The sequence below is a fragment of the Phyllobates terribilis genome, unplaced genomic scaffold (genome assembly GCF_046119375.1).
Source record: "Phyllobates terribilis strain yellow unplaced genomic scaffold, ASM4611937v1 Scaffold_5__5_contigs__length_657084704, whole genome shotgun sequence".
In the NCBI taxonomy this organism is placed as follows: domain Eukaryota; kingdom Metazoa; phylum Chordata; class Amphibia; order Anura; family Dendrobatidae; genus Phyllobates; species Phyllobates terribilis.
In genome coordinates this window covers 156,481,757-156,508,727 of record NW_027362765.1, presented here as the reverse complement: position 1 = coordinate 156,508,727, position 26,971 = coordinate 156,481,757, and the positions used below count along the sequence as shown (strand labels likewise).

At 47.0% G+C, this 26,971-nt stretch overlaps 2 protein-coding genes across 6 annotated transcripts in view; one reads left to right on the top strand and one right to left on the bottom strand.

Moving 5' to 3' along the window:
• The window catches only part of ABI3 (ABI family member 3), an 88,940-nt gene that overhangs the window by 50,267 nt on the left and 11,702 nt on the right, over positions 1-26,971 (top strand). For all 5 annotated transcript variants that reach the window (XM_073681077.1, XM_073681076.1, XM_073681075.1 and 2 more), the window contains one exon: positions 944-1,051. In XM_073681077.1, the coding sequence (XP_073537178.1) occupies positions 944-1,051 (108 nt within the window). The remainder of the gene's footprint in view (positions 1-943; positions 1,052-26,971) is intronic.
• LOC141270793 (cingulin-like) lies at positions 10,872-26,664 on the bottom strand. Its single transcript, XM_073680903.1, has 3 exons — positions 26,602-26,664; positions 24,684-25,808; positions 10,872-10,973 (listed from the first exon to the last, which is right to left on the bottom strand). Exons 1-3 carry the CDS (start codon positions 26,662-26,664, stop codon positions 10,872-10,874), a joined length of 1,290 nt encoding a protein of 429 aa, XP_073537004.1.

Below are 26,971 nucleotides of genomic sequence, written 5' to 3'. Positions count from 1 at the left end.
AAGTCCTGTTGACTGATGAATTTAAAATAGAACTTTTTGGCCTCACTGATCAAAGGTATGTGTGGAGAAAAAAGGGCACAGAATTTGAGGAAAAGAACATCTCGCCAACCATTAAGCATGGGGGTGGATCAATCATGCTTTGGGGTTGTGTTGCAACCAGTGGCACAGGGAATATTTCACGGGTAGAGGGAAGAATGGATTCAATGAAATTTCAGCAAATTGATGATGCAAACATAACATCATCTTTAAAAAAGCTGAAGTTTAAAAGGAGATGGCTTCTGAAAATGGATAATGATCCTAAACATCCACAATAGACTACCTCAAAAGGTGCAAGCTGAAGGTTTTACAATGGCCTTCACAGTTGCCTGATCTGAACATCATTGAAAATCTGTGACTAGACCTCAAAATAGCAGTACATGCAAGACGACCCAGGAATCTCACAGAACCAGAACTGGAAGAATTTTCCAAGGAAGAATGGATGAAAATCTCTCCATCAAGAACGTAAAGACTCTTGGCTGGCTACAAAAAAGCTTTTACAAGCTGTGATACTTTCAAAAGAGGGTGCTACTAACCTGTAGGGTACCTAAACTATTGCCCATTTTCTTTTTTGTAATTTTTAAAATATAAAAGATGAAAATATTTATTTTTTGTCTAAAATACAAAGGAAATTTGTCATTTTTAAGTTAAGGCCTTTTAGAGATCATTTCATCTTCAACTTGTTTAACTGTTCACAATAACAGTAATTTTGATCAGGAGTGCCCAAACTTTTACATGTCACTGTAGCTATGTTTCTGATTACAGTCCAGGAATATATACCATTGTTGGAAATGTTCTAAACACATAGAATTTGAAGATTTTTGCTTGTTGCTACATTCTTTTCACTTATACTTGAGTTTCCCCATTGATATCTCATTTTTTTACTTTCACTTCCCATATTCTCTAGGTCCCAGCATCTCTGACCCCTATTCTCTGCCATACAGTGACCTCCCTCCTCCTCCTCCAGAATCCGATGGCAATGGTTCACTGTGGCTCCCCGCTCCCATTATAAAAGGTATTTTGATCTTCTTCTGGAAACACATGCCCTGTAAAAACAGGGAAACAGCAGTGAATAATGCATAAGAGACAAAATCCAAAAGAAGAAAACTGAAGCTGTCCTTTTTATCTCTTGAACTCTGTACATGCAGTTAGGGAGCTATGTACACTGTAAAGAAAACAAAAATGCAATGTTTTAGAAATCTGTTACAGCCATATTTTATTCATTACAGAACATACATATCAGAAGTTGAATATTGGACATTTTTCCATTTAAAAAAATTAACTTTAGAAATTGATGGCAGCAACACAACTCCGGTTATGATTTACCAAAATCTAAATTAAGTTTGCCAAAAGCATGTGGGAAATCATGCCATGGCCTGATGAGACTGAGGTTGAACTTTTTGGCATTAATTCCAAAAGGAATGTTTGGCGCAAAGCCAACACTGCACATTGTCAAAAGAACACCATACCCACAGTGAAGCTTGCTGGAGGAAACATTATGCTTTGGGCTTGTTTTTTGGCAAGGTGGAAGGAATTATGAACAATTCCAAATGTCAGTCAATTTTGCAAAAAAAACTCTGACCTCTGCTAAAAATCTGAAGGCGAAGAGGAATTCTATCTTTCAGTATGACAAAGACCCTAAGTGTCGCGCCCCCGTGGGCCTTACTGTTTGGGGACAGTATATATGTATATCACGGTGGCTGGCCCAGGGCGGACAGTGCACAAAAGGGGTAGCGATTACTAATAAAGTTTGGAGAAATTTGTGACGCCACCTGTGGTGTCTGGTGAAGGTCACCAGCGCTGCAGCAGTCCTTCGAGGCTGGTGACAAGGCAGCCAAAGATGGTACAGCTCCCCACAGGTGGAGCGGGACCACAGGGCAGTGTAGATAGGTAGATGGTGGAACGGTGTGCTGGGCGTTGTAGTGCGGGTAGATGGCGCAGCCGGAGTAACGGACAGAGACAGGGGGTTTTGCTTCATTACCTTTACTGGTACAGCTGGTAGATATGGTCCAGGGTACTCTAGGTGAAGGGCGCACTTTTGGACTTCTCCCCAGGGAGCGGGTATAAGGCCTCCTGATCCGTGTCTGTTTCTGTGTAAGCTCCTGGCCAGCCTGCAACTGTGCCTAGCTTATGTGTCTTGCTTTTTCTACTCCACCTGTTGCTCTGAAGTAGGACCTCCGGTTGGTAACCAATTTCCCTAGACATCAGGGCCTTCGTGGTTCCTGGTTCTGTATGTGTCTAGCTTCAGGTTTGCCAGGGACTTGTAGTCCTCCTGGGATTGCGGTTAACCCTACTGGGTGTAAAGGGTCCCTGTAGGCTCAGACCCGGTGTCCGGTGTATATACTGGGGTGAGCCTGGTATGCTCCTCTGCCCCCTTTATCACTCCTTTCTTCCTCTTGCCTTTGGCCACACTCGGGGCCCTCACTAGGCTTCAGTACTGCTGGAGGCCTAGCTTGCCTCACACAGCAGCCTGCGTGCTCCTCTCTGAACACTGACTTTAGACTAAACTATTCTTAGACTGAGCTGCCTGGCTCCACCTTCCCTTTATATATCCCTAACAGGGCTCCCTCTGCTGGTATGAGGTGGAAGGTGGAGGTGTTTGCATGTAGTGATGGCCTCTTGTGGAGAATTCCATCCGTGCAGTCTTCTGGGTTCTGTGGCACCATGCGCAGCAGGGCGCCACATAAGCATACCACTAAATCTTAAAAAGAATGGTTTCACGAGAAGAAGATCAAAGTGGTGGCCCAGACCTGAATCCAGTAGCAAATGGGCGACCTGAAGAAGATGCTGTACACAGGCGATGTCCTCTCAATCTGACAGATTTATAGCACTGAACACCAAAACATAAAGCAAAAAATAACTAAATGGCCCAAGTTAAAATTTGCGAGATACTTTATTTAAATACATTAAAAAAATAATAAGAATAAAAAGAAGGAAATCACCACAGATGAGAAACAATGGTGGGTAGACCTGGACACATACAATATATGTAAAGGACAATCTCAGAAAATACTCAAGGAGTTACTCAGAAGATAACACCAGGTGGGTATATCAGTATTAACAGAAATAAACACTTGAAATAGATCACTCTGTTTGTAATGACTCTATATAATATATGAGTTTCACTTTTTGTATTGAAGAACTGAAATAAATTAACTTTTTGATGATATTCTAATTTGTGAGAAGCACCTGTATATTGTGTGTCCAGGTCTACCCACCATTGTTTCTCATCTTTTTATTCTTATTATTTTTTTTAATGTACTTAAATAAAGTATCTTGAAAATTTTAACTTGGGCCATTTAGTTATTTTTTGCTTTATGTTTTGGTGTTCATAATTCCTACTTGGCCATAAGGATTTATTTATATAGGTGTAGATTTATAGCACTACTGCAAGGGAGAGTGGGCAAAGATTGCCGATTCTAGATGTACCATATTGATATATACTGTATTTAAATACAGGCAGTCCCCAGGTTATAAACTAGATATGTTCTGTAGCTTTGTTCCTAATTCATATACAGTACAGACCAAAAGTTCGGACACACCTTCTCATTTAAAGATTTTTCTGTATTTTCATGACTATGAAAATTGTACATTCACACTGAAGGCATCAGAACTATGAATTAACACATGTGGAATTATATACTTAACAAAAAAGTGTGAAACAACTGAAAATATGTCTTATATTCTAGGTTCTTCAAAGTAGCCACCTTTTGCTTTGATGACTGCTTTGCACACTGTTTGCATTCTCTTGATGAGCTTCAAGAGGTAGTCACCGGAAATGGTTTTCACTTCACAGGTGTGCCCTGTCAGGTTTAATAAGTGGGATTTCATGCCTTATAAATGGGGTTGGGACCATCAGTTGTGTTGTACCAAAGTCAGGTGGATTCACAGCTGATAGTCCTACTGAATAGACTGTTAGAATTTGTATTATGGCAAGAAAAAAGCAGCTAAGTAAAGAAAAACAAGTGGCCATCATTACTTTAAAACCCCTTCAGGACCCAGCCTATTTTGACCCTAAAGACCTTGGCATTTTTGTCAATTCTGACCAGTGTCCCTTTACGAAGTAAAAACTCTGGAACACTTCAACGGATCCTAGCGATTCTGAGACTGTTTTTTCGTGACATATTGGGCTTCATGTTAGTATTAAATTTAGGTCGATAATATTTGCGTTTATTTGTGAAAAAATCAAAAATATGGCAAAAATTTTGAAAATTTCGCAATTTTCAAATTTTGAATTTTTATTCTGCTAAACCAGAGAGTGATGTGACACAAAATAGTTACTAAATAACATTTCCCACATGTCTACTTTACATCAGCACAATTTTGGAAAAAAAAAAATTTTTGGTAGGAAGTTTGAAGGGTTCAAAGTTCATCAGCAATTTATCTTTTTTTCCAGCAAAATTTACAAAACCATTTTTTTTAGTGACCACATCATATTTGAAGTCCCTTTGAGGGGTGTACATGACAGAAAACACCCAAAAGTGACAACATTCCAAAAACTGCACCCCTCAAGCTACTCAAAACTACATTCAAGAAGATTATTAACCCTTCAGGTGCATCACAGGAACTAAAGCAACATAGAAAAATTAAAATGTTCATTTTTTTCTTCCAACAAAAATTTTCTTTTAGCCTAAATTTTTTAATTTTCACATGGGTAACAGGATAAAATGCATCCTAAAATTTGTTGGGCAATTTCTCCTGAGTACACCGATACCTCATATGTGGTCATAGACCACTGTTTGGGCGCACGGCAGGGCTCAGAAGGGAAGGAATGCCATTTCACTTTTTGAATGGAAAATTAGCTCCAAAAGTCAAATTGCGCTCCTTCCCTTCTGAGCCCTGCCATGTGCCCAAACAGTGGTTTATGACCACATATAAGGTATCGGTGTACTCAGGAGAAATTGGCCAACAAATTTTAGGATGCATTTTATCCTGTTACCCATGTGAAAATTAAAAAATTTAGGCTAAAAGAAAATTTTTGTGAAAAAAAAAGTACTTTTTTGTTTTCACAGATCAATTTGTGAAGCACCTGGGGGTTTAAAGTGCTGACTATGCATCTAGATAAGTTCCCTGGGGGGTCTAGTTTCCAAAATGGGGTCACTTGTGGGGGACCTCCAATGTTTAGGCACACAGGGGCTCTCCAAACACAACATGGTGTCCGCTAACAATTTGAGCCGATTTTCCATTCAATTTGTTAGCGGACACCATGTCGTGTTTGGAGAGCCCCTGTGTGCCTAAACATTGGAGCTCCCCCACAAGTGAGCCCATTTTGGGAACTAGACCCCCCAAGGAACCTATCTAGATGGGTGGTGAGCATTTTGAACCCCCAGGTGCTTCACAAATTAATCCGTAAAAATAAAAAAGTGTTGTTTTTTTTCCACAAAAATTTTCTTTTTTAATTTTTACGGATTAATTTGTGAAGCACCTGTGGGTTCAAAATGCTCACCACCCATCTAGATAAGTTCCCTGGAACCATGTCCCGTTTGGAGAGCCCCTGTGTGCCTAAACATTGGAGCTCCCCCACAAGTGACCCCATTTTGGAAACTAGACCCCCCAGGGAACTTATCTAGATGCATAGAGGGGGGGAGTGGGGGCTGAAATCGGACAAGGGGGGTAATATTACCGGCGGTGGATCATTGGCGGTGGATCGTCGGCGTTGTCAGATCGGTGGGTGACTAAGCTCCACAGCTTTCACGGATGGGAGAAAGCTGTGGAATTTTGTCAGCCATTGTAAAAATGACACCCTCTACATCTGATTGGAGCGCTAGCGTCACATGGACACTAGAGCCAATCAGATCAGGGGGGCGGGGGGGTGACAGAGCTGACACTCCCCCCAGCCAATGGCTGATGCTATATGCATCAAGCCATGCCCAGATCATAAATATTTCACCAATTTCCATTGGCGAAATACTTAATTCATTCCGATTGGCAGTTTCACTAAAGTGATAGTGAAACTGCCAATCGGAGGGGTCCTAGGCACGGGGGGGTTAATCCACCCCCCGTGGGGTCAACTACAGGTTGTCCAGTTGCAGTAGCAACTGTGACACCTGAGCGACCCCGCTCGCAGGCGCTGCAGGGGCGCGATCCCTCCATGTCACAGATGCTGTGACATGGGTTGGGAACGCACCGGTTTCCATGTCACAGACACTGTGACACGGGTCGGGAAGGGGTTAAGAAATGAAGGTCAGTCCGAAAAATTGGGTAAACTTTGAAAGTGTCCCCAAGTGCAGTTGCAAAAACCATCAAGTGCTACAAAGAAACTGGCTCACATGAGGACCGCCCCAGGAAAGGAAGACCAAAATTCACCTCTGCTTCTGAGCATAAGTTTATCCGAGTCACCAGCCTCAGAAATCGCAGGTTAACAGCAGCTCAGATTAGAGACCAGGTCAATGCCACACAGAGTTCTAGCAGCAGACACATCTCTACAACAACTGTTAGAGGAGACTTTGTGCAGCAGGCCTTCATGGTAAAATAGCTGCTAGGAAACCACTGCTAAGGACAGGCAACAAGCAGAAGAGACTTGTTTGGGCTAAAGAGCACAAGGAATGGATTTTAGACCAGTGGAAATCTGTGCTTTGGTCTGATGAGTCCAAATTTGAGATCTTTGGTTCCAACCACCATGTCTTTGTGCGATGCAGAAAAGGTGAACGGATGAACTCTACATGCCTGGTTCCCACCGTGAAGCATGGAGGAGGAGGTGTGATAGTGTGGGGGTGCTTTGCTGGTGACACTGTTGGGGATTTATTCAAAATTGAAGGCATACTGAACCAGCATGGCTACCACAGCATCTTGCGGCGGCATGCTATTTCTTCCGGTTTGCGTTTAGTTGGACCATCATTTATTTTTCAACAGGACAATGACCCCAAACACACCTCCAGGCTGTGTAAGGGCTATTTGACCAAGAAGGAGAGTGATGGGGTGCTACGCCAGATGACCTGGCCTCCACAGTCACCAGACCTGAACCCAATCGAGATGGCTTGGGGTGAGCTGGACCGCAGAGTGAAGGCAAAAGGGCCAACAAGTGCTAAGCTTCTCTGGGAACTCCTTCAAGATTGTTGGAAGACCATTTCCGGTGACTACCTCTTGAAGCTCATCAAGAGAATGCCAAGAGTGTGCAAAGCAGTCATCAAAGCAAAAGGTGACTACTTTAAAGAACCTAGAATATAAGACATATTTTCAGTTGTTTCACACTTTTTTGTTAAGTATATAATTCCACATGTGTTAATTCATAGTTTTGATGCCTTCAGTGTGAATGTACAATTTTCAAAGTCATGAAAATACAGAAAAATCTTTAAATGAGGTGTGTCCAAACTTTTGGTCTGTACTGTATGTATTTAAGTTGGAATAGGAAAGGGAGGAAAAAACTAATATTCACCCCACCGCTGAGTGCTCCGGCCGCCCCGCTACTCGAATAGCGATCGTCTTCTGTCATCGGGTGCACTGCATCTCTTGGCCACAGAAGGCACTTTAGACTAGGACTTGCAGCCACGTCAAGGCCTGGAAATTATGCATTTTTAGGATAAATTTCTATTGAATCTACTGGTCTGCCTGTGAATTGCTCCATAGCTGATAGGTCTGTGTAGGTGCTTGGCAGAAGTTATTGTGTCCATTTATATGTGATACTTACCTTGCCTATGTCACCCTGGGTTCAAATCTGGTCAATCTGACATGGGCAATTCTGATCCCCACTGGACTGGCTTTACTAATTTCTCTGCATTATATTCCATGCCTCCTCATGGTTTCAGTACAGCTGTTTACCTGTATTGCCATCATGTCTTCTATAATCGTTAATATTTCTTTCATCTTTATGAGTATCAATGTAATTATTCAGCATGTATTTGTCCCAATCTATTACGTCATCTATAAACTTTACAGCTTTAATGCGCATGGCAAAGCTGAGTGCTGCCCCTATTCAATACGACACAAGCAGACGGCCATCTCTTATGTGCATACCTGAGCATGCATCTATGCAGGTGCACACCAGCGTTTATTCTCCCATGCGTGAGAGTGGGGCTGATTATGCTAATAATCAGAGTTTGATCAGAGTGCGGTCATAGTCTGATCCAATTCTCTCAGATGAGAAGAAGATAGGGTAAACAATTTTGCCACCTTCTCCATTCTGTCAGTCGGTGTAAATCAGACTGCACTCAGAAATCATCCAAGTGCAGTCCGATGTTTTCTACGGAGTTGCTGACTTGCATGGCTGAGTGCGATCCGAATATCGGCTGCAACTCGGGTATGCTGCGATTTTTTCTCCATCTGAGATAAAAAAAATTGGACATGTGCACGGCCCCATAGACTAACATTGGCCTGAGCGCGATCCGATGTTTTGTCAGATCGCACTCGGACCAAAAAATACGGTCATCTGCACCTGCCCGTTCTCCTTGATACTAAGCAGTATCCAAGCTGCTCTCATGCACAGCTCACTGGCTTTCACTGCCTTTCTTTAACACTTTCCTGACCTCCCTCTGTCACATCTTTGAGATTTATTTCCAATTACACATCCGAGGGTTGGATCAGAACCGATGTGAGTCAAATCAACACCCCCCCCCCACCCTCATTACAGTATGTCATGACCACATTTTTTGCTTGAAATCTTTTTTCTATTTTCCTCCTCTAAAACGTAGGTGCGTTCTATGATCCGAAAAATACAGTACTCCTCTTTGGCCTCCCTGCTAACTCTCTCGCACATCTCCGCTCTGCTGCACGACTAATCCACCTCTCACTTCGTTATTCCTCCATTTCTCTCCTCTGATAATCCCTTCATTGGCTCCCAATTCCCCAACTATCAAGTTCAAACTGCTAACACTGACATACAAAGCTATCAATTTGTTTCCTCCCTACATCTCCGAACTAATCTTCCGTTACCTTGACGCTGGTATTGTCTACTATCGGTGTGGTTCATTGAATTTACCTTTCATAGCCCTTAATCCCTTATTGACCCTCACCCAACCTCTCATAACCCTGCTCAAAGAACCACAAACTCAAGAGGTTGGATAAATCTTGGCCACAGTGGCCTTTTATTATAAACAATACAAACATGGAAAAACATTCATAAAGAACATGTTCTAAGGTCCTTGAAGCTCCGAAATCTGGTGACCACCAATTAACTAGCCAAGAATTACTCCCAGCAGTTACCACAGGCTCAGGAGCACCCATAACCCCAAAGGGTTTATAAACAGATCGCCAAACCAGGGGCTTGGCATTCCTTTTGCCGTAAGCCCGAGAAATCACCAGACCAAAACCAAAGTATCCCAAGGGATCCCAGTCTTGATGAATCCCCCGAACCAATTTTACCAACTTCAAGGACCTTAATTCCAGCCACCACGAGAGCGTTTGACCTCCTCAAATGCTCGAGACACCCCCTTTCCTTCAAAAATAAAGCTTGGTCAATGTCCCCTTACAAAGCCAGAGTCCATAAATCTATCCCCACATCATTTAAATGTACCCCATCTGCCCGCCAAAATTTTCCTGAGCTGTCTTCCAAATCTAGATGCCTTACAGCAATCCCCCGTTTCGGGATACGAAATTTGATATCACTCGGTTAACCTTTTTCCTAGCCTTATTTATCTTCTCGGCCGATCATGCTTTCTGCTAAACCTGCCTCGGAACAATGTCGGAACACACCGTCACTAGACCCGGAAAGGACGTACAAATACAAAGCAAATCATGCTTCATGTCCCTTATCAATTCCCTAGTGGGACGGACTCCCAGGTCGTTCCCCCCTAAATGTAAACATAATACATCGGGAGGTCGGTCCAGACGTGCAAAAGTATGCAATTCCAGCAACACTCTGTCCCACCCCATGCTCCGGAAACCTAGCCGTTGAACCACGGCCTTGTTTCTTGAAAACCCAATCTGCCTCCCATCTCGTCGCATATCGGCTCGAATTGCGCCCCAATGAACATATGAATGTCCCATTATCCAGACCAAGAAGGGGGGACCTGCATGGAGACAACAAATTAGTAATAATAAACCATGAACACTGTTAATTTAGTTTAACTACCGCTTCCGGCCTCATGTATGACAACAAACGGCGTGATACCCACCTGCCAATGATCTATACCGTTTCTGGACTCAGGCCGCATACTGCCGCTTCCATAGCTGCCCCTATCCAGAAGGAATGTGGAGCGAAGCTGAATGGGTCTAAACCCAAACTTCTTAGGTTGCTCCTAAAAACCTCAGTGAACTGGTACTTCCATCTTCCCCCTCCCAGCCCGTACGCCTGCCCCTAAAGTCTAAAAAGGCCCTTAAATGGCACATAATGGACCCTTGTACGTTCCATAAGCTGTTCCTTTTCCCTCTCCTCATTTAATCTGTTTTTGAGCGCCTAAGCCATATTTCTAGTCCTTTTTTAGTTGCTACCACATCCTGGGCTAATAGGTCCCCTGATTTTTTTCTGCATGGGGCTAACAGCTCGCTTATCCGGAATGCATCAAAGAATGCTAGTGAGAAAAATAGCCGGAACAAACTAAGCTTGAACTCTGAAAAACATATTTCTTCCAAGACAGCAAACGTCCCAACAGATCAAAAGACACTGGTCGCCGGTTGTCTTTCCTACTTCTACCCCTACTGAAGCCTTTTATGGCCTTTCGCACTAGGAAATGTTTGGTGACGTCCGTAACCACCCTCAATTTACAACTAAAAGATAGGCCAGCGACAAGCCTCTTCATCTTAGAAGGCGACATTCTTCTACTGCTCCTTCGCTAAGCCATGAGAGCAACAGCCCTACCTTATCCTCATCAGACAAAACTTATTCTACCCCTCCCAGTCTCTGTTCCCAAGCCTCCCACATGGTTTGATAGGTCGACCACGTACTACTTGACAGCGATGCATCAATTAACAGTTGTGCTGTCAAATGCCAAGCTCCATAACTCCCGATGGCATGCCAAGCCCTCCAACGCTGCGCCGGGCACCAACAACCAGAGTCGATTCCACTGGAAATGAGAGAGAGCATCAGCGATCGAGTTTCTCACTCCTGGAACATGAGAAGCCGCTACACAAGCGTTCAACATTAAGCATTCTAGGACCAAACAACGTAATACACAAGTCACCAGTGGGGAAGAGGCTGTTATATTATTTATTGCTAAGACCACGGCCGTATTGTCGCAGTTAAAACGTATCCGTTTATCTCTAAAATGTTCTCCCCACAACTTGACTGCCACCAACATCGGAAAAATCTCTAGTAGGGTTGCGTTCTTTTCTATGCCAGCCATTCGCCACTTGTCGGGCCACTCACTTGCACACCATTGCCCTTAAAAATACGCTCCAAAACCTGTACTCCCTGCTGCGTCCATGAATAATTCTAACTGATAATTGTCAACTGACTCCTTCATCATCAACGAGCGACCATTGTACGATTCTAAAAATTTTTCCCATACTGCCAGATCTTCCTTATGTTCCTTTGTCAGTTGAATATAATGATGAGGGGCCGTCACCCCGGCTGTCACGCTAGCCAGACTTCTGGAGAAGACGCGTCCCATGGGCATAATTCGGCATGCAAAGCTAAGTTTACCCAGCAGCGATTGTATTTCTGTAAGCGTTAGCTTCTTTACTCGCATTGACCTGGCTACTTCCGATTTTAACCCCTCGCGACGTTGGGATTTTCCGTTTTTGCATTTTTGTTTTTTGCTCCCCTAGTACCCAAAGCCATAGCGTTTTTTATTTTTTGGTCAATATGGCCATGTGAGGGCTTATTTTTTGCGGGACGAGTTGTACTTTTAAACGCCATTACTAGTTTTACCATATCATGTACTGGAAAACGGGAAAAGAATTCCAAGTGCAGTGAAATTGCAAAAAAAGTGCAATACCACAGATGTTTTTTTTTTATTTTTTTTACCACGTTCACTGAATGCTAAAACTGCGATTATTATTCTCCAGGTCATGTATAGGTTCTTTTTTATTTAAGTGGTGAAAAAAAAATCCAAAGTTTGCTAAAAAAAAAATTTAAAAAATGTCGCCATTTTCCAAGACCCGTAGCGTCTCCATTTTTCGGGATCTTGGGCCGGATGAGAGCTTGTTTTTTGCGCGCCGAGCTGAAGTTTTTATTGATACCATTTTGGGGTAGATCCGATGTTTTGATCGCCCGTTATTGCATTTTATTGCAATGTTGCGGCGACCAAAAAAACGTAATTCTGGCGTTTAGAATTTTTTTCTCATTACGCCGTTTACCGATCGGATTAATTCTTTTTTTATTTTGATTGATCGGGCCATTCTGAATGCGGCGATACCAAATATGTGTATGTGGGGTTTATTTTTTATTATTTTAGTTTGAATGGGGCAAAAGGGGGGTGATTTAAACTTTTATATTTTTTTAAGTTTTTTAATATTTTTAAAAACATTTTTTTTAAACTTTTTGCTTGCTTCTATAGTCTCCATAGGAGACTAGAAGCAGCAACTGCCCGATCACCTCTGCTACTTATAGGTGATCAGCAGATCACCTGTATGTAGCAGAAATGCTCCTGTACTATGAGCGCCGACGACTAGGTGGCGCGCATAGTAATCTTTACATGACAACCACTGGTGTCTGCTGCAGACCCAGGGTTGTCATGACCACCCATCGGTGACCCGCGATCACGTGACGGGGTCACCGATGGGCGGGGCTAATGCCGCGCTTCCGGCACGGCGATGTTAAATGCCGCTGTCAGAGATTGACAGCGGCATTTAACATGTTAACAGCTGCGGGTGGATCGCGATTCCACCCGCGGCTGTTGCGGGCACATGTCAGTTGTAATAATCAGCTGACATGTGCCCGGTTCAGTGCGGGCTCAGCATCGGAGCCCTCACTGAACCGGGGGTGCTGGCCTGGGGCGTACTAATACGCCCTGGGCCAGTAAGGGGTTAATCCAGAAAGTTTATCCTCTGGTAAGCGAAACTCCCAATTAACCGAATCAATTTCGATGCCCAAAAAACGTATGCACGATGTTGGCCCCTCCGTTTTTTTTGGGGCTAACGGGACTCAAAAACGTTTTGCCACCCATTCCATCGTACGTAATGTCGACTGGCATAACTTCGAATCCTTTGGGCTGAAAAGCAGAAAATCTTCCAAGTAGTGGACGATAGGCGCCCCACCGGATACATCTCGAACCACCCACTCTAAAAAACTATTGAATGCTTCAAAAACCGAACAGGAAAGGGAACATCCCATGGGCAGACACTGATAAACAAAATATTTACCCTCCCAAAACCAACCCAACAGCCGGATGCTTTTGGGGTTAACTGGTAGCAGTCTGAAGGCTTCGATATTGGTATTACCATGAGGACTCCCTACCCAACTTGCGAACCCATTGAGTTGCCTCGTCAAAAGATGTATATACTACGGAGCATAACTCAGGAGCTATGCCGTCATTTACCGAAATTCCTCTGGGGTACGACATATGATGAATTAAACAAAACTTATTAGGTTCTTTATTGGGTACTACCCCCAATGGGGACACAACTAAATCGAAGAATGGTAAATAAGCGAATGGTCCTGCCATCCGTCCTAAAGCTACTTCCTTCTCTAGTTTTTCCGCCACCAAATTCGGGTGACAGTAAGCAGACTGTAAGTTTTTTCTAGTGAGTGGGACATTGAAAGGCGGTGCTGGTATCCTAAACCCCTCTTCAAAGCTGACCGCTAGTAATTCGGCTTTGGCCTTGCCGAATAATCCATTTAGAAAAGCTCGCATGTCTTGTAGTTTTACTGGCGTCACACCCTTGGAAATTACCAGGAGGAACTTTTCCTTTGGCTTCTCAAAAAAATTTCCCGGCCCCATGGGATGATCCATAACAATAGGAACACTGATGTTTGAACTTACAACTGTTTCCCAATGTGCACTGGCTTTCATTGAATTGCCAGCATACACCTTGCTTTTGGGCCCCCATTTGGCCTGATTGAATGTTGCCCCCTGAGTTTTCTGTTTGGCCGGATAAACCGGCCGCGCTCTGAAATGTGTGTTCAAACCTGACTGGCGCCATGACCCTCAACCATAGACCTATATCTTTCTGATCCCACCTGATCGTCGCTGGCCTAATTGCCTTCCTTTGACGGAACTGCTCATCGTATCTCAATCAAGTCTGGCCCCCGTAAAACCTATAGGCTTTCCCGGTGGAGTCTTGATAGCAAAAAAGGCCCGAACAGTTCTCTGGAGCTTTTTCACCTATGATGCTTAGCATGATGGCAAATGCTTGCATCCAGTTACTGAAGGTCTGTGGACCTGCACTTCATCTCATCTTCTTTTTTGCTATCGTCGCTCCTCCTTTTATTTAGTTGAAACTTTTCAAGCGGCAAAAGCGAAAATATTTCCACGTACTCATCCCTCCATATTTTCTCACTTACTTCTTTCTTTAAATGAGCTCCTAACAGACCCTCAAAGCAAATGTATACTTCCCCTTTGGCCCTATCATCCAGATGAATTTTTTCTCCTCTATCCATTTCAGTCTGTACCGACACATACCAGGGATGCCAGGCTAGCACGGAACAGTCAGAGGATAGCCAAGGAGTACTAAGTCCGTCTGGGGTCAGCACGTGCGGAGCGAAGGGAAATACCGACACGCGCGTCGGGGCACCCCTGCTCCGCACCTGCTGACCCCAGACGGACTTAGTACTCCTTGGCTATCCTCTGACTGTTCCGTGCTAGCCTGGCATCCCTGGTATGTATACAATGGTGACTCTAGTAAGTCACTCCTAACTATATTGAGCACAAGAGGGAATTTAGATCTAGCATGTATAGGACAGGGTGGGTAATCTTGCAGATATGTTTCACTATGGGACTGTGTACTTATAGATTGCCCTCTCTGTATATTCCATAGAGAGGACAGAGAACAGTGCAGTGTTTGTGGTGATTATCTTCTGTGTACCTGGATATTTCTCATATAGATTTGAATATTTTTTGTGTCCTGAATTGGGTCTGCCGTGTGTAGAGGGTTGTTGCGGTTTTTTATTGCCTCATTCATTTTCCGCACTGATTCCTGTATCTGCCTGATCATCTATGTATTAACGAATACATTTTTGATATTTTTGCAATATTATGGCTCCTTTTTCGTTTCTTTCTGGTTTGGTTTGTAAATTTTTGGCAATGGAGCCTTATGATGTCCATAATGGGGTAGTATTGAATACGGTAATCATTTAGGTCTATAATATTTGATGTGATATTTGATATGATAGATACTACCTGGTCATGATTAGTGTGTATTATCTGGTTTGAGATGCAATACCTCTGTAGCGACCGAACCCTCAGGGCGCTACATTCCCCTCTGGTAAATCACAGCACGTCCGCGGGCTGGAACAGAGCAAAAGACAATGCAAATTAGGACATGCAAAAATTTTTTTTTTTTTAAACTTTTCACACCATCAAACTGCCAACTGCACACAACTTCCCTTTATGGGAAACATTTTCTCTTTTCACTAACATATAAAACATTCTTTTTAGTAGAAAACATATAAAACATCATCAGCAGCATATCAACGGCGAAGTCTCTTTTCAACAGGTCACAGTTCTTTCTGCAACCAGGTGTCCATTCTTCTTAAGGTGCAAACTTGGCAAAACTTTTGAACATGAGAGACCCGTTCGTAAACCCTCAACGTAGGCCCTGGGCGTGGCTGCAGGGCATAGGTGATCCCGCCGTTGGACCACGCCTTCCGCCATGCCAAACGGGTTTTTGTTCTGAGGTCTGTTGTTGCAACGTTTATAAAACCAATAGAGGGCACTTTAGGAAGTGCAACTATTTACATGGATTGGCTGCTCCCAGTCCTCAGCCGGATAGTTCACAGAGGGTTGGCTGCTCCCAGTCCTCAGCCGGATATTACTGACCCGTTTCCGGGTAACTTTTAGCAAAACAACAGGTAACAGTCCCCAGCCGGGATGAACTTTTATCAAACTTTTTCTTATCTCTTACCCTGACGGGTAACTATGTACAGTCAGACTGTCGCTCATCAGTAGCGATGTCCCCCTTGTGGACGCTCCTCCTCCTCGCCGTACTTTTCAGACCCGCCCGGGTCCTCTGGGTAGTAGGGTTCAGGGTAGTGTTCTTCCTCTACCCGCTGGACATTGAGGGCGTACCACCCCCGCAGGCCTCGATGTCGGGTGTAGGACACCAAGTCCCCCGGAAACAGATCCCGTCCCCGGTGACCCTCGGGCAGGTGGCTCTCAACGTCCCTCCGGGTAACAAACACGTCAGTGTCTGTGGTGGAGTCCCGGATGAACCCCCACCCCTTCTCCTGATGGAATTTAACCACGGTCCCGATAATTTTGGGACCACGTGCAGCTTGGGGGTTTCGGCGGGTCCGCATCTTCTCCTCCGCGCTCCGGGCCTGCAGCTGCTCCCTCTTCCAGCGCCGCGTCTGCTCCTCCTTCTCCAGCTGCGCCACCTCCCGGCGACAGAATTCTTGCCTGCGGGCCTCAGCCGCCCGCGTCTCCTGCGAGAACCCCATCAGGTCTTCCCGGTCTGGTCCCACTCAACCTGAACCTCCTCATCCGGGAGCTGGGGGACGGTGGTTGGCTGGGAAGCTGGAGGGAGCGGAGGAAGTGGGGCTAGGGCCTCCGCGGACGGATCCCTCCGTTGGCTGGGGTGGACCCATCCGTGCAGCAGGGGGACCGGCTCTCCCTCAGAACCGGTAAGCTGGGCGTATAAATCCGTGCCCAGGGGTGGTAGTTTTGGGAGCGGGGGTGCTCGTGGGTGGAAAGCGCCCGGGGGTTTCAGGCCTTACGACCAGGCTTGGGGTGGGCCACTCCCAGTTGCACCCGGGTCAGGGGGCACGGCCTGGGGCGTGGTCCGGCAGCTGTGCTCGCAGCTTGAGGCCTAGGTGCCGGCGGCGGGAGCGGGGGAGGCACAGCGACTCCCGGGACGTCTGGCTCCGCGACGGGGTCCAGAGGCAGGTCTGTAGCATCAGGGCTGGTGGCAGGGGTGTCCCCCTTACCTGCTTCCAGGGCTGCGCTGCTCTCGGCTTCCGGCCTCCACTCCTCGTCCTCAGGGGCTGGCTCGCTGTCCGGTGCTGGCGGCGTCACTTGCTGCCGGGTCGCGACCCACCGGGCCATCTCCTCTCTCCATCCCGCTACGGCCTCCCGCTGCGCTTGGACCATCCTCCAGTCCAGATCCTCCAGCGCAGTCCGAAGGAACTCCGGGTCTTCTCCAGGGAGCTGAGCCATCAGCTCCATGAGGCTGCACGGGACCGCCTGCAGCAGGCCACCCGTCAGGGTGCTGGAGTTTGTGCTGCTCGCCATCTTCGGGTGTGGTCTGCCGAGACTGACCCAAACCACACCCTGCCCCCCGGTTTTCTTCTCCTTCCGCCCCTGTTGGGGGTGGTCCCGGGGCAACCTGCTGACAATCACTCTCAGGGGCAGCCCCGCCACGTTGATGGACATGTTTGGCGCCATTCTGGGACCTGGCCCACGATGGGAGGTGGCTTCTTGTTGTCTTTTGGCGCGCACATAATGGCGTCCGTTCTGATGGGGCGGGCGCCACATTCAATACAGTAAAACAGTCTCTTTTCAGGCACGCAGTACCCGGTGGTTGCGGGCATGAAATCCTGCCGACTACGCCAAAGTTGACGCGCCCCCTGGGCCATGTGTGTGGGGATACCCGGAACTGGACCTTTTGTGGATGCTGGGCGTTGTAGTCTCCGTGGCGGCGACCCGGTCCGTGCCCAGGGCGGTCAAACCAAATGGCAGTCTATATGCTGAATATCCGACTACGCCACCCGAGGATTGCGGTCAGAGTGAACCACCGCTGCAGGGCAGACCGCTGAGGCTGGTGTTGTGGGTGCAGCTGAGGGTAGTATAACTCCCCACGGGAGGAGTATAGCCTCAGGGCAGCGAGTGCGGATGTTGGGGGTGATGGTGCGCGGGAGCAGCAGTAACGACACAGAGTCCTGTAATGCAGTCCAGGGTATTTACTCACAGTTCTTTATCCACGTTATTCCAGCTGGTCATAACGTCCCACGTCGCACTGTGCTCACCAGGTGAGGGGCTCGGCCTACTCCCAGATAACTTTGGAGCGTTTCACAGGATCCCCTTTGTGTGTCCTTTCTCTGGCCTGTCATACCCCACCAGTGACCTCGTTTCTGTCCGGCTGCCTCGGGCCTTCTCGGGTAAACGTTGGTGCCGTTTTCCTGACCCTATGTGGTGCCTTCCTAGCGGGTGTAGCGAGGGGCTGCGCCACATAAAATGTCACAGCCTCCGGTTTCTAGCTGAGGGTAGTTCCCTGCCTCCACTAGTTTCGGGGACCGGTCTCCCCCTTTGGCCTGACCCCCCTACGCAGGTATATTCGGGCGTGCGGTGGCTACTCGCCGGTCCACACCCCTGGGGTCCCTTCGTTCCTTGTTCCTGGAGCCTCCTCCGCTCCTCTTCCTTCCTTCTCCTTCCTCCAGGCTCCGGCCGCTCTCTCAGGCCTGCCTGCGGAGCAGAGCTCGGTCTGAGCCTCTGCTCCCTGTCTTCTCCTCTTACTCTCAACCCGCTCTCCTTGCTCTTTCCGTGCTGGCTGGGCCTCACAGGCTAGGCCCGGCTACAGAGCAGAGCCCCCTGCAGAGGCCCTTACTCTGTCACTTCTTCTCTCTGACTGAACACAGAACTAAGATGGTGCTGCCCTTCTCAGTGCACCCAGGAACTGCCCTCTCCCTCCTATGCACTACAGTGTCCCCCCTTCCTTGGTGTTCCCTCCCCCCACTCCAGCCAGGGACAGGGACTGTCGTGCTCCACTTGGAGCATATCGGTCGCCCTGCCCCCCGGAAATGTGGTGTAATGCATGCAGGTGTCAGGGTCCTGATCCACACTCCATCCTTACCTGGAAGTGAGATATCGCACATCTGGTTTGAGATGCAATACCTCTGTAGCGACCGAACCCTCGGGGCGCTACACCCCCACCTGAGCCGGAGGTCTATTGTCCTCCTCTAGCCTGGCTACATACTCCTTCAATGTGGCTAGCAAACCTTGAACCCCCATGCGAGTGTATTAAACTACCCAGTGACCCTCTTACATTACCCGTCCCCCCACCCTTATAGGTACCTCCTCTATTTCCTGACTGCCCACATTACCCTGCGACATTAAAATGGATGGAAATGGACGTGATAAAGAGTCATACTCACCAGACCACATGAAGGGACCCACCCCACCGGCTGGAAATCCTGTATCCAGACGATCCTCCTGTGTTGACGTTCTTGGTGTATAGCACTTTGTGGGTGAAGATAAGGAGAGTTGTGGGTCGGCCCTTGGCCCCTCTCCGCTGGATCTGCTTTGTTCCTGTGCCGCTGGTAATGTTGGTCTTAAGGGATAAGGGGGGTTTTCCATCCCCTCGCTGCCGCCTGGCCTGTACACCAGGAGACCGCGCCACAAGTCCTCCAGGTAAAACTAATGTTCCCCGGTTGTGTTTGTAGAACCCCCTCTAGGGGGCTCCGTGATTGTCCCAGGCCCGCGTATGCGGCCGCATCCTCCCTTGTTCCTCTTCTCCCCGCCGCTGCCCGGTCACACTGTGTTGTATTGTAGGCGGGCCGCGCCAGACCCGCATCTGCGGCGGCCTCCTCCCCTCTTCTCACCGCCGCTGCCCGGTCACTATGCTCCACAGTGGAGGCGGGCCACCCCACCGGTACATTGCGGCGACGGCCCGCCGCAGCCGCATCACTTCCTATGTTGTCATAGCCGGGCCGCGGCTGATGACGCATATCCGCTGATGTCAGTGGTAGGAGGTCCAGCCATGACTGTTGATGCTGGCCTGCCCACCGCCACCGTACCAGGCCGCTCTCATGGATCCCTCCCGGCCCAGGCCCGGCATGAGTACCTTGATGATGTAGCCCGGGCCGGAGGGTCCCGGGAGGGGCTCCTTCGCTGGCGTCTGGCCCGTGGTCCATCCGGGGAGAAACGCAACTGGGGGCGGGATCTTCTTGCTGGGCACTCCAGCCGTCCAGCATTTTTAGGTGAGGCTCCCGCACCCAGCGTCCCACGATGCAAGCCACTTTTGCCTCTATCCAGCCTGGGGGGGTGTCCTCTGGCCACCGTCCAGAGGACCTCCAGGAGGTCTTCAGCCGATGACATGGAGGTCACGGGATCAGGTCTTCTCTTGTCCTGATAGTAGGGAAAAAGACCTGGCCCCACATCCCGCTCACTTTATAAACCTCTTTCACCTATGCCCCCACCTCCTCCAAACCGACTTCATGTGGGCTTCTGCCCTCTGCCCTGGCTTGGGGCTCCAGCCTCCCCTTTCAATACGTAATCTCCAGTCCTCTCACAACCTCCTGCTCTCCTCCAGATTTATACGTTCCTCACCCAATCGCCTCCAAGACTTCTCCCGAGCATCCCCATATTCTGGAATTCTCTGCCTCAACACATCCCATTATCCGCCAGTTTTGAAACTTTCAGATGGAACTTTAAAATGCATCTCTTCAAGAAAGCTTACAGCCTGCAATAACCCTGGTGCCACCTCACGACCACTGAAGCTGCTCCCAACCTACTATCTCCTTCCCCTTTATCCGGTAGAATGTAAGCCTGCAAGGGCAGGGTCCTCTCCCCTCTGTACCAATATATCATTGTTAGTTCCTTTACTGTAATTTATATTTGCATTTTGTATGCAACCCCCTCTCATGAACGGCACCATGGAATCAATGGTGCTCTAAAAATAAATAATAATAATAATAATAATAATGGCCTCTAAGTTCAACCTTGGTCTCATCAGACTATGATATGTTTTCCCACATGCTTTTGGCAGACTTGAAGTAGGTTGTGGCAAAACATAGGCAAATTGGATGTTTTTCTTTATAAGAAAAGGTTTTCCTACTCTATCCCACAGGCCAGACATACAGTATAAAGGATACGTGAGACTATTGTCACATGTAGTACACAACCAGTACTTGCTTGAAATTCCTGCAGCTCCTTTAAAGTTGTTGTAAGCCTCTTGGTAGCCTCCTGTACTAATTTTCTTCTTATCTGTATATCAATTTTTAAAGGACGTCCAATTCTAGGTAATATTACTGTTGTGCCAAGTTTAATGCACTTTTTGCTAAACATATTGTAAGGTAGCGCTAATGAACATGTTGAGGGGCACTCATTTCACCGAGTCAATTAAAGCACACATGCAACGTTTTCCGGTAATATGAAGTCCAGCAGTTTATTACACATCATAAACTGCTTATAACATAGTTCATCTCAGTGACTCGCAGGAATGTTACACATGTAATATCCTAGAGCCTTTTCAGTGGCAGCTATGCCCGCTTGGCTTCAAATACAGACTTCAGCAAGGTAACAACAACAATGTCCTTATAAAGCACCGTTTTTACCTTTGCCGGGTCTTAGCTGCTTCTATCAGCTCTGTTCTGCCACAGCTGTGGTTTAAGGCTCCCCAGACGTGGTTTCCAGGCCACGTGCCTTCCAGGGCTAATGGTGTCCCAGACACAGGGATCAGGCCTCTTGCCTCTCCACTGTTTCAAAACTGCCAGGATTTATATATCCTTCTGTGCACACAGGACCTGTGATGATGTCACAGTCATGTGATCAGTCACCTGAAGGGGAGGTACGTGGTCAGCCAGAACACACCCCCTGGACATTTTAGTAATGCAGCAAGCCGCTGCGTTACATATCCCCCCCTCTGTTCAAACTTGTGGGGTTGAACACATAATATACAGTACAGACCAAAAGTTTGGACACACCTTCTCATTTAAAGATTTTTCTGTATTTTCATGACTATGAAAATTGTACATTCACACTGAAGCCATCAAAACTATGAATTTACACATGTGGAATTATATACTTAACAAAAAAGTGTGAAACAACTGAAAATATGTCTTATATTCTAGGTTCTTCAAAGTAGCCACCTTTTGCTTTGATGACTACTTTGCACACTCTTGGCATTCTCTTGATGAGCTTCAAGAGGTAGTCACCGGAAATGGTTTTTACTTCACAGGTGTGCCCTGTCAGGGTTAATAAGTGGGATTTCTTGCCTTATAAATGGGGTTGGGACCATCAGTTGTGTTGTGCAGAAGTCTGGTGGATACACAGCTGATAGTCCTACTGAATAGACTGTTAGAATTTGTATTATGGCAAGAAAAAAGCAGCTAAGTAAAGAAAAACGAGTGGCCATCATTACTTTAAGAAATGAAGGTCAGTCAGTGCGAAAAATTAGGAAAACTTTGAAAGTGTCCCCAAGTGCAGTTGCAAAAACCATCACGCGCTACAAAGAAACTGGCTCACATGAGGACCGCCCCAGGAAAGGAAGACCAAGAGTCACCTCTGCTTCTGAGGATAAGTTTATCCGAGTCACCACCATCAGAAATTGCAGGTTAACAGCAGCTCAGATTAGAGACCAGGTCAATGCCACACAGAGTTCTAGCAGCAGACACATATCTTCAACAACTGTTAAGTGGAGACTTTGTGCAGCATGCCTTCATGGTAAAATAGCTGCTAGGAAACCACTGCTAAGGACAGACAACAAGCAGAAGAGACTTGTTTGGGCTAAAGAACACAAGGAATGGACATTAGACCAGTGGAAATCTGTGCTTTGGTCTGATGAGTCCAAATTTGAGATCTTTGGTTCCAACCACCATGTCTTTGTGCGTCGCAGAAAAGGTGAACGGATGGACTCTACATGCCTGGTTCCCACCGTGAAGCATGGAGGAGGAGGTGTGATGGTGTGGGGGTGCTTTGCTGGTGACACTGTTGGGGATTTATTCAAAATTGAAGGCATACTGAACCAGCATGGCTACCACAGCATCTTGCAGCGGCATGCTATTCCATCCAGTTTGCATTTAGTTGGACCATCATTTATTTTTTAACAGGACGATGACCCCAAACATACCTCCAGGCTGTGTAAGGGCTATTTGACCAAGACGGAGAGTGATGGGGTGCTACGCCAGATGACCTGGCCTCCACAGTCACCAGACCTGAACCCAATTGAGATGGTTTTGGGTGAGCTGGACCGCAAAGTGAAGGCAAAAGGGCCAACAAGTGCTAAGCATCTCTGGGAACTCCTTCAAGATTGTTGGAAGACCATTTCCGGTGACTACCTCTTGAAGCTCATCAAGAGAATGCCAAGAGTGTGCAAAGCAGTCATCAAAGCAAAAGGTGGCTACTTTGAAGAACCTAGAATATAAGACATACAGTTGTTTCACACTTTTTGTTAAGTATATAATTCCACATGTGTTAATTCATAGTTTTGATGCCTTCAGTGTGAATGTACAATTTTCATAGACATGAAAATACAGAAAAATCTTTAAATGAGGTGTGTCCAAACTTTTGGTCTGTATTGTACACAATCACATTATAACCCACAGTTCACACAGAGACCATGTACTTGACATTTGCGCTGCTCAGCCCCCGGAACATTAGCCCATTCCTTAGGGACCTACAATCCGTCATTGTCTCCAACTTCGTCAAGTCACATTTCCTAGTCGTAACCTTGTCAGACCTCCCCCGCTCCCAGTGGTCAATACAGCAGTGCGACTCACTTCCGCTTGTATCTAAGGTCTGGTCGGACTCCGTACTGTCTCGTACTCTATTGGGACGTTTGCATGGGCCTCTCAGACCTGAGTTACTAGAGTTCTCACTACCTCTAAACACACGCCCACTATCCTCAGGACATCCTGAAAGGTCTCTAACTTCTGCTGTAGCTGTTCTATTATTTAGGGGGCCCTTTCTCTGTCTGGTCTCACAATTTATAGACGGCTGCCATCTTCTGCTGCTCAGGTGACGCTGTCTTTCCATTCGAAGTCTGGCGAGATTCAACTGTTCTACCTCTCGCAGGTAGGTCACTCGGTACTCCATCAGCATTCGTATATATGCACGATTTTCTTCCGTTCCTACAGCGGAGAATGACACCATGCCGTCTTCATCCGGTATCCAGTCCTGATGATCACGTGGACTGCTTAGTTTCATCACACCAGACTTCTTTACCATCATTTGCATGGCTTGGCCATTTCTCCCAATGAGCTTTCTTACCAGAGCATGAGGCACCCGGATGACTTCTTCCCGCAGACTTTGAGCTTTTTTCATAAGCTCCAGTTGTCTAATGGCTTGTTCCGTTTTCAACCGGACAAACCGCTTCGTGCAAACACATCGCCAGTGCATGTCACTTAGGATAACAACCCTCTTCACTGTGACTTCGGTTGTGGACAGGACTACCAGCTGTTTGCTTCTGAGGTCGAGTACACCTTACAGGTTCCCACGGCCTTCTTAAACTCTTCATGCACGGACTCGCTGGTACATTCTTCTCTCAAATCTTCGGGTACAACTATGAGGCACTTGTACCGAGAAGTTTCTGTCTCACCAGTGTTCATCTGGCTCAGGATTCAGGGACAACTGACTTTCAGCATCTTCACCCTGTATGCTTCCCCTAAGCTGACTCACAGCTATGAACTCAAGAATTCTCCTCAGGTCCACCTTCTCATGGTATAAAGAATTAAGCGCAACTTGTTTTCCCTTTCCCTTCTCCAAGGCGGCCTCGTTCACTGATTGGTACTTTGCCAGGCGACCTTTGAGCTCGAAAACTTTTTCCTCTAGCTCAGCTACTCGCCTCTCAGCAGCCCATCTCTGAAGCTTTTCCTGCTTCAACTGCTCCTTTATCAGTAGAGTACTCTCAGACCTCTCTGTCTCCAATGCACCCACTCGGCTCTCGACAGCCAGTCTCTCAAGCTTCTCTTGCTTCAAATTGGCTTGTAGCGTCTGCTTGAGCTCCTTGATCTTGGCTCTTACATCCACCAAATCATCCAAGCTCGCATTATTCGAGGAGGCATTTGCATCATACTTCCCTTCTCCGATAGACTCCTCCATCTTTTTCCGCTCAGCTTCCACCCTGCCGATTCTATCCTTTAGGCACGTCTCTGCCCTATGGAGATCTTCACAGAACATCTTCAGCTCCTTCACCTGAGCTTCCAGTCCTAGGATCTTTCTGCGGAGATCATCATTCTCATCACGGGTGTCCTGTAGAGTGGTCTCAATCACTTGGCGCATGTGCTCTGAATCCGCCTTATCATCCTCTAGTTTTTTCTTAACCTTGAGGAGATCCTCATAGTCTCTCTTAGTTTGTTGCAGTTCCCTATTGAATTTTCCATGCATCTTTTCTGCCTCACGGTCGTGACCAGATACTTCATCTTTTAATGTCCCTTTCAGGGCGGATAGCTCCCAGTCTCGCTGGTACAGAGAGTCCTCCAGCCGCTCCTTCTTCTGCATTAGAGACTTTACTTGGTCTTGGAATTGCTGCAGCTCCCTCATGTGTTCATCATACTCCATCTTGGATTCACACAGCTTCCGGTTGAATTGTTCGTGCAGTTGTTCTAGGTCTTGATTACGTCCAGAAACTTCATCCTTCAGCGCCCCTTTTAAGGCAGATAGCTCCCTATCCCTCTGGTGTAGACCCTCATCCAGCCTTTGCTTCTCCTGCATCAGCTCTGACTGCACCAGGGAGAGACGATTTTTCATCTCGTACAGCTCATCTTCATACTCTACTTTCTCAAGCTTCAACTGAAAAACCTCCTCTTTGGTTTTGCGGAGGTCCTCTTTATTTTTCTGGAACATTTCCTTCCATTTGTTGATTTCCTCACTGCTTTCCTCCAGTTCTCGCTGCAAGTTTCTCACAATCTGGTTTATTTTCTGCCCTTCAGACTCCAGGTTCAGCTGGTCCTGGGACACGTTCTCCATGTTTTTCCTTAGTTGCTGCACGTCACTCTGATACTGCAGCCTGATAGGCTCTAGCTTTTGGTCATGACTGGCCTCCACCTCTGTCAGCGCCCCTTTTAGGGCTGTAGGTTCCTTATCCTTTTGTCTCAGTAGATCATCCTGTTTGTAACTAATCTGCAGAACTGCATCCAACTCTTCCACCTAATCTTCATTGTTGTCTGATACTGTACCGGAGGTTGCTACTGGCAACGTCCCCTCCTCTTCCCGCCTGATCTCCTCTGCTTCTAAAGGAGGATCCGCACTCGGAATAAAGGCACACAGCATTGCATTTTCTTTATTTACCCTTTCAGCAAAGGTTACAGGAGCAACTTTTTTGTGGCCTTTGCTCCTTTGACGACGAGAGGGGGACTTTCTCACCTCGTTTAGCTCCTCCTGACCGAACTCTCTTTCTACTTTCGTAGTGTCACCATCAGCTGTGGGGTCTGTGTCACTCCCCATGGTGTTGTGAACCAACAAGTCGCCTCCCACTTTGATGTCAACCCTTTGTACTGGAGCTACCCAGTTATCAACGGTCGAATTGTCATTTTTAGACTGTACCAACACACGATCAGTAACCAACTTTGGTATTCTATGCTCCACCCTCTTTTGAGACTCCACCCCCTTTTGGACAACCACACCTGTAGGGGAGTTTTAAAAAAAAACACGCGATAGTCTTAGGACCCAGTTGACAACATCTCTTACCACCTCCCTGGGCACTCTGGGACAGCACCAGTGCCACAGGAGAACTCAAGGAGTGGTCCGCTGCCGCCCTTCTGTCCAATAGCTCCTGCCGTACCTGCACCAAGTCCTGTTGTCATTTCTCAAATGCCTGCTGCGAGTCCTGTTGTGGTTTCTCAAATGCCTGCTGCTGCGATTTTAACCAACACTTTAATCGTTCAATAGCTTCAGACTCATCTGCTGCTCCCTTCACAGTCATCTTTATCTGCTCCTGCACCTCTTCAGGACACTCCATTTTGCTGCAGAACGCCTGCAGCCGGTCATCCAACCACTTCTCCATTCCATCTGGGGATACTGCTCCATTCATAGCCATCGCGGTACACTGTTCACACTAGACACTTCACACCGCTCTCCCCGGAAAATTTTCGTGGCCCCACCAAGCCACAGCAAACCAGGTTTGAGTGCGACGACAATTTTCGCAACCCCGCTAAGTTACAGCCAGGTGCTTTAATCTTCGTGACCCCGCCGAGCCACAGCAAACAGGTTTGAGTGCAACGACAATTTTCATAACCCCGCCGAGTTACAGCCAGGTGCTTTAATCTTCGTGACCCCGCCGAGCCACAGCAAGATGCTTGCATCCAAATTCG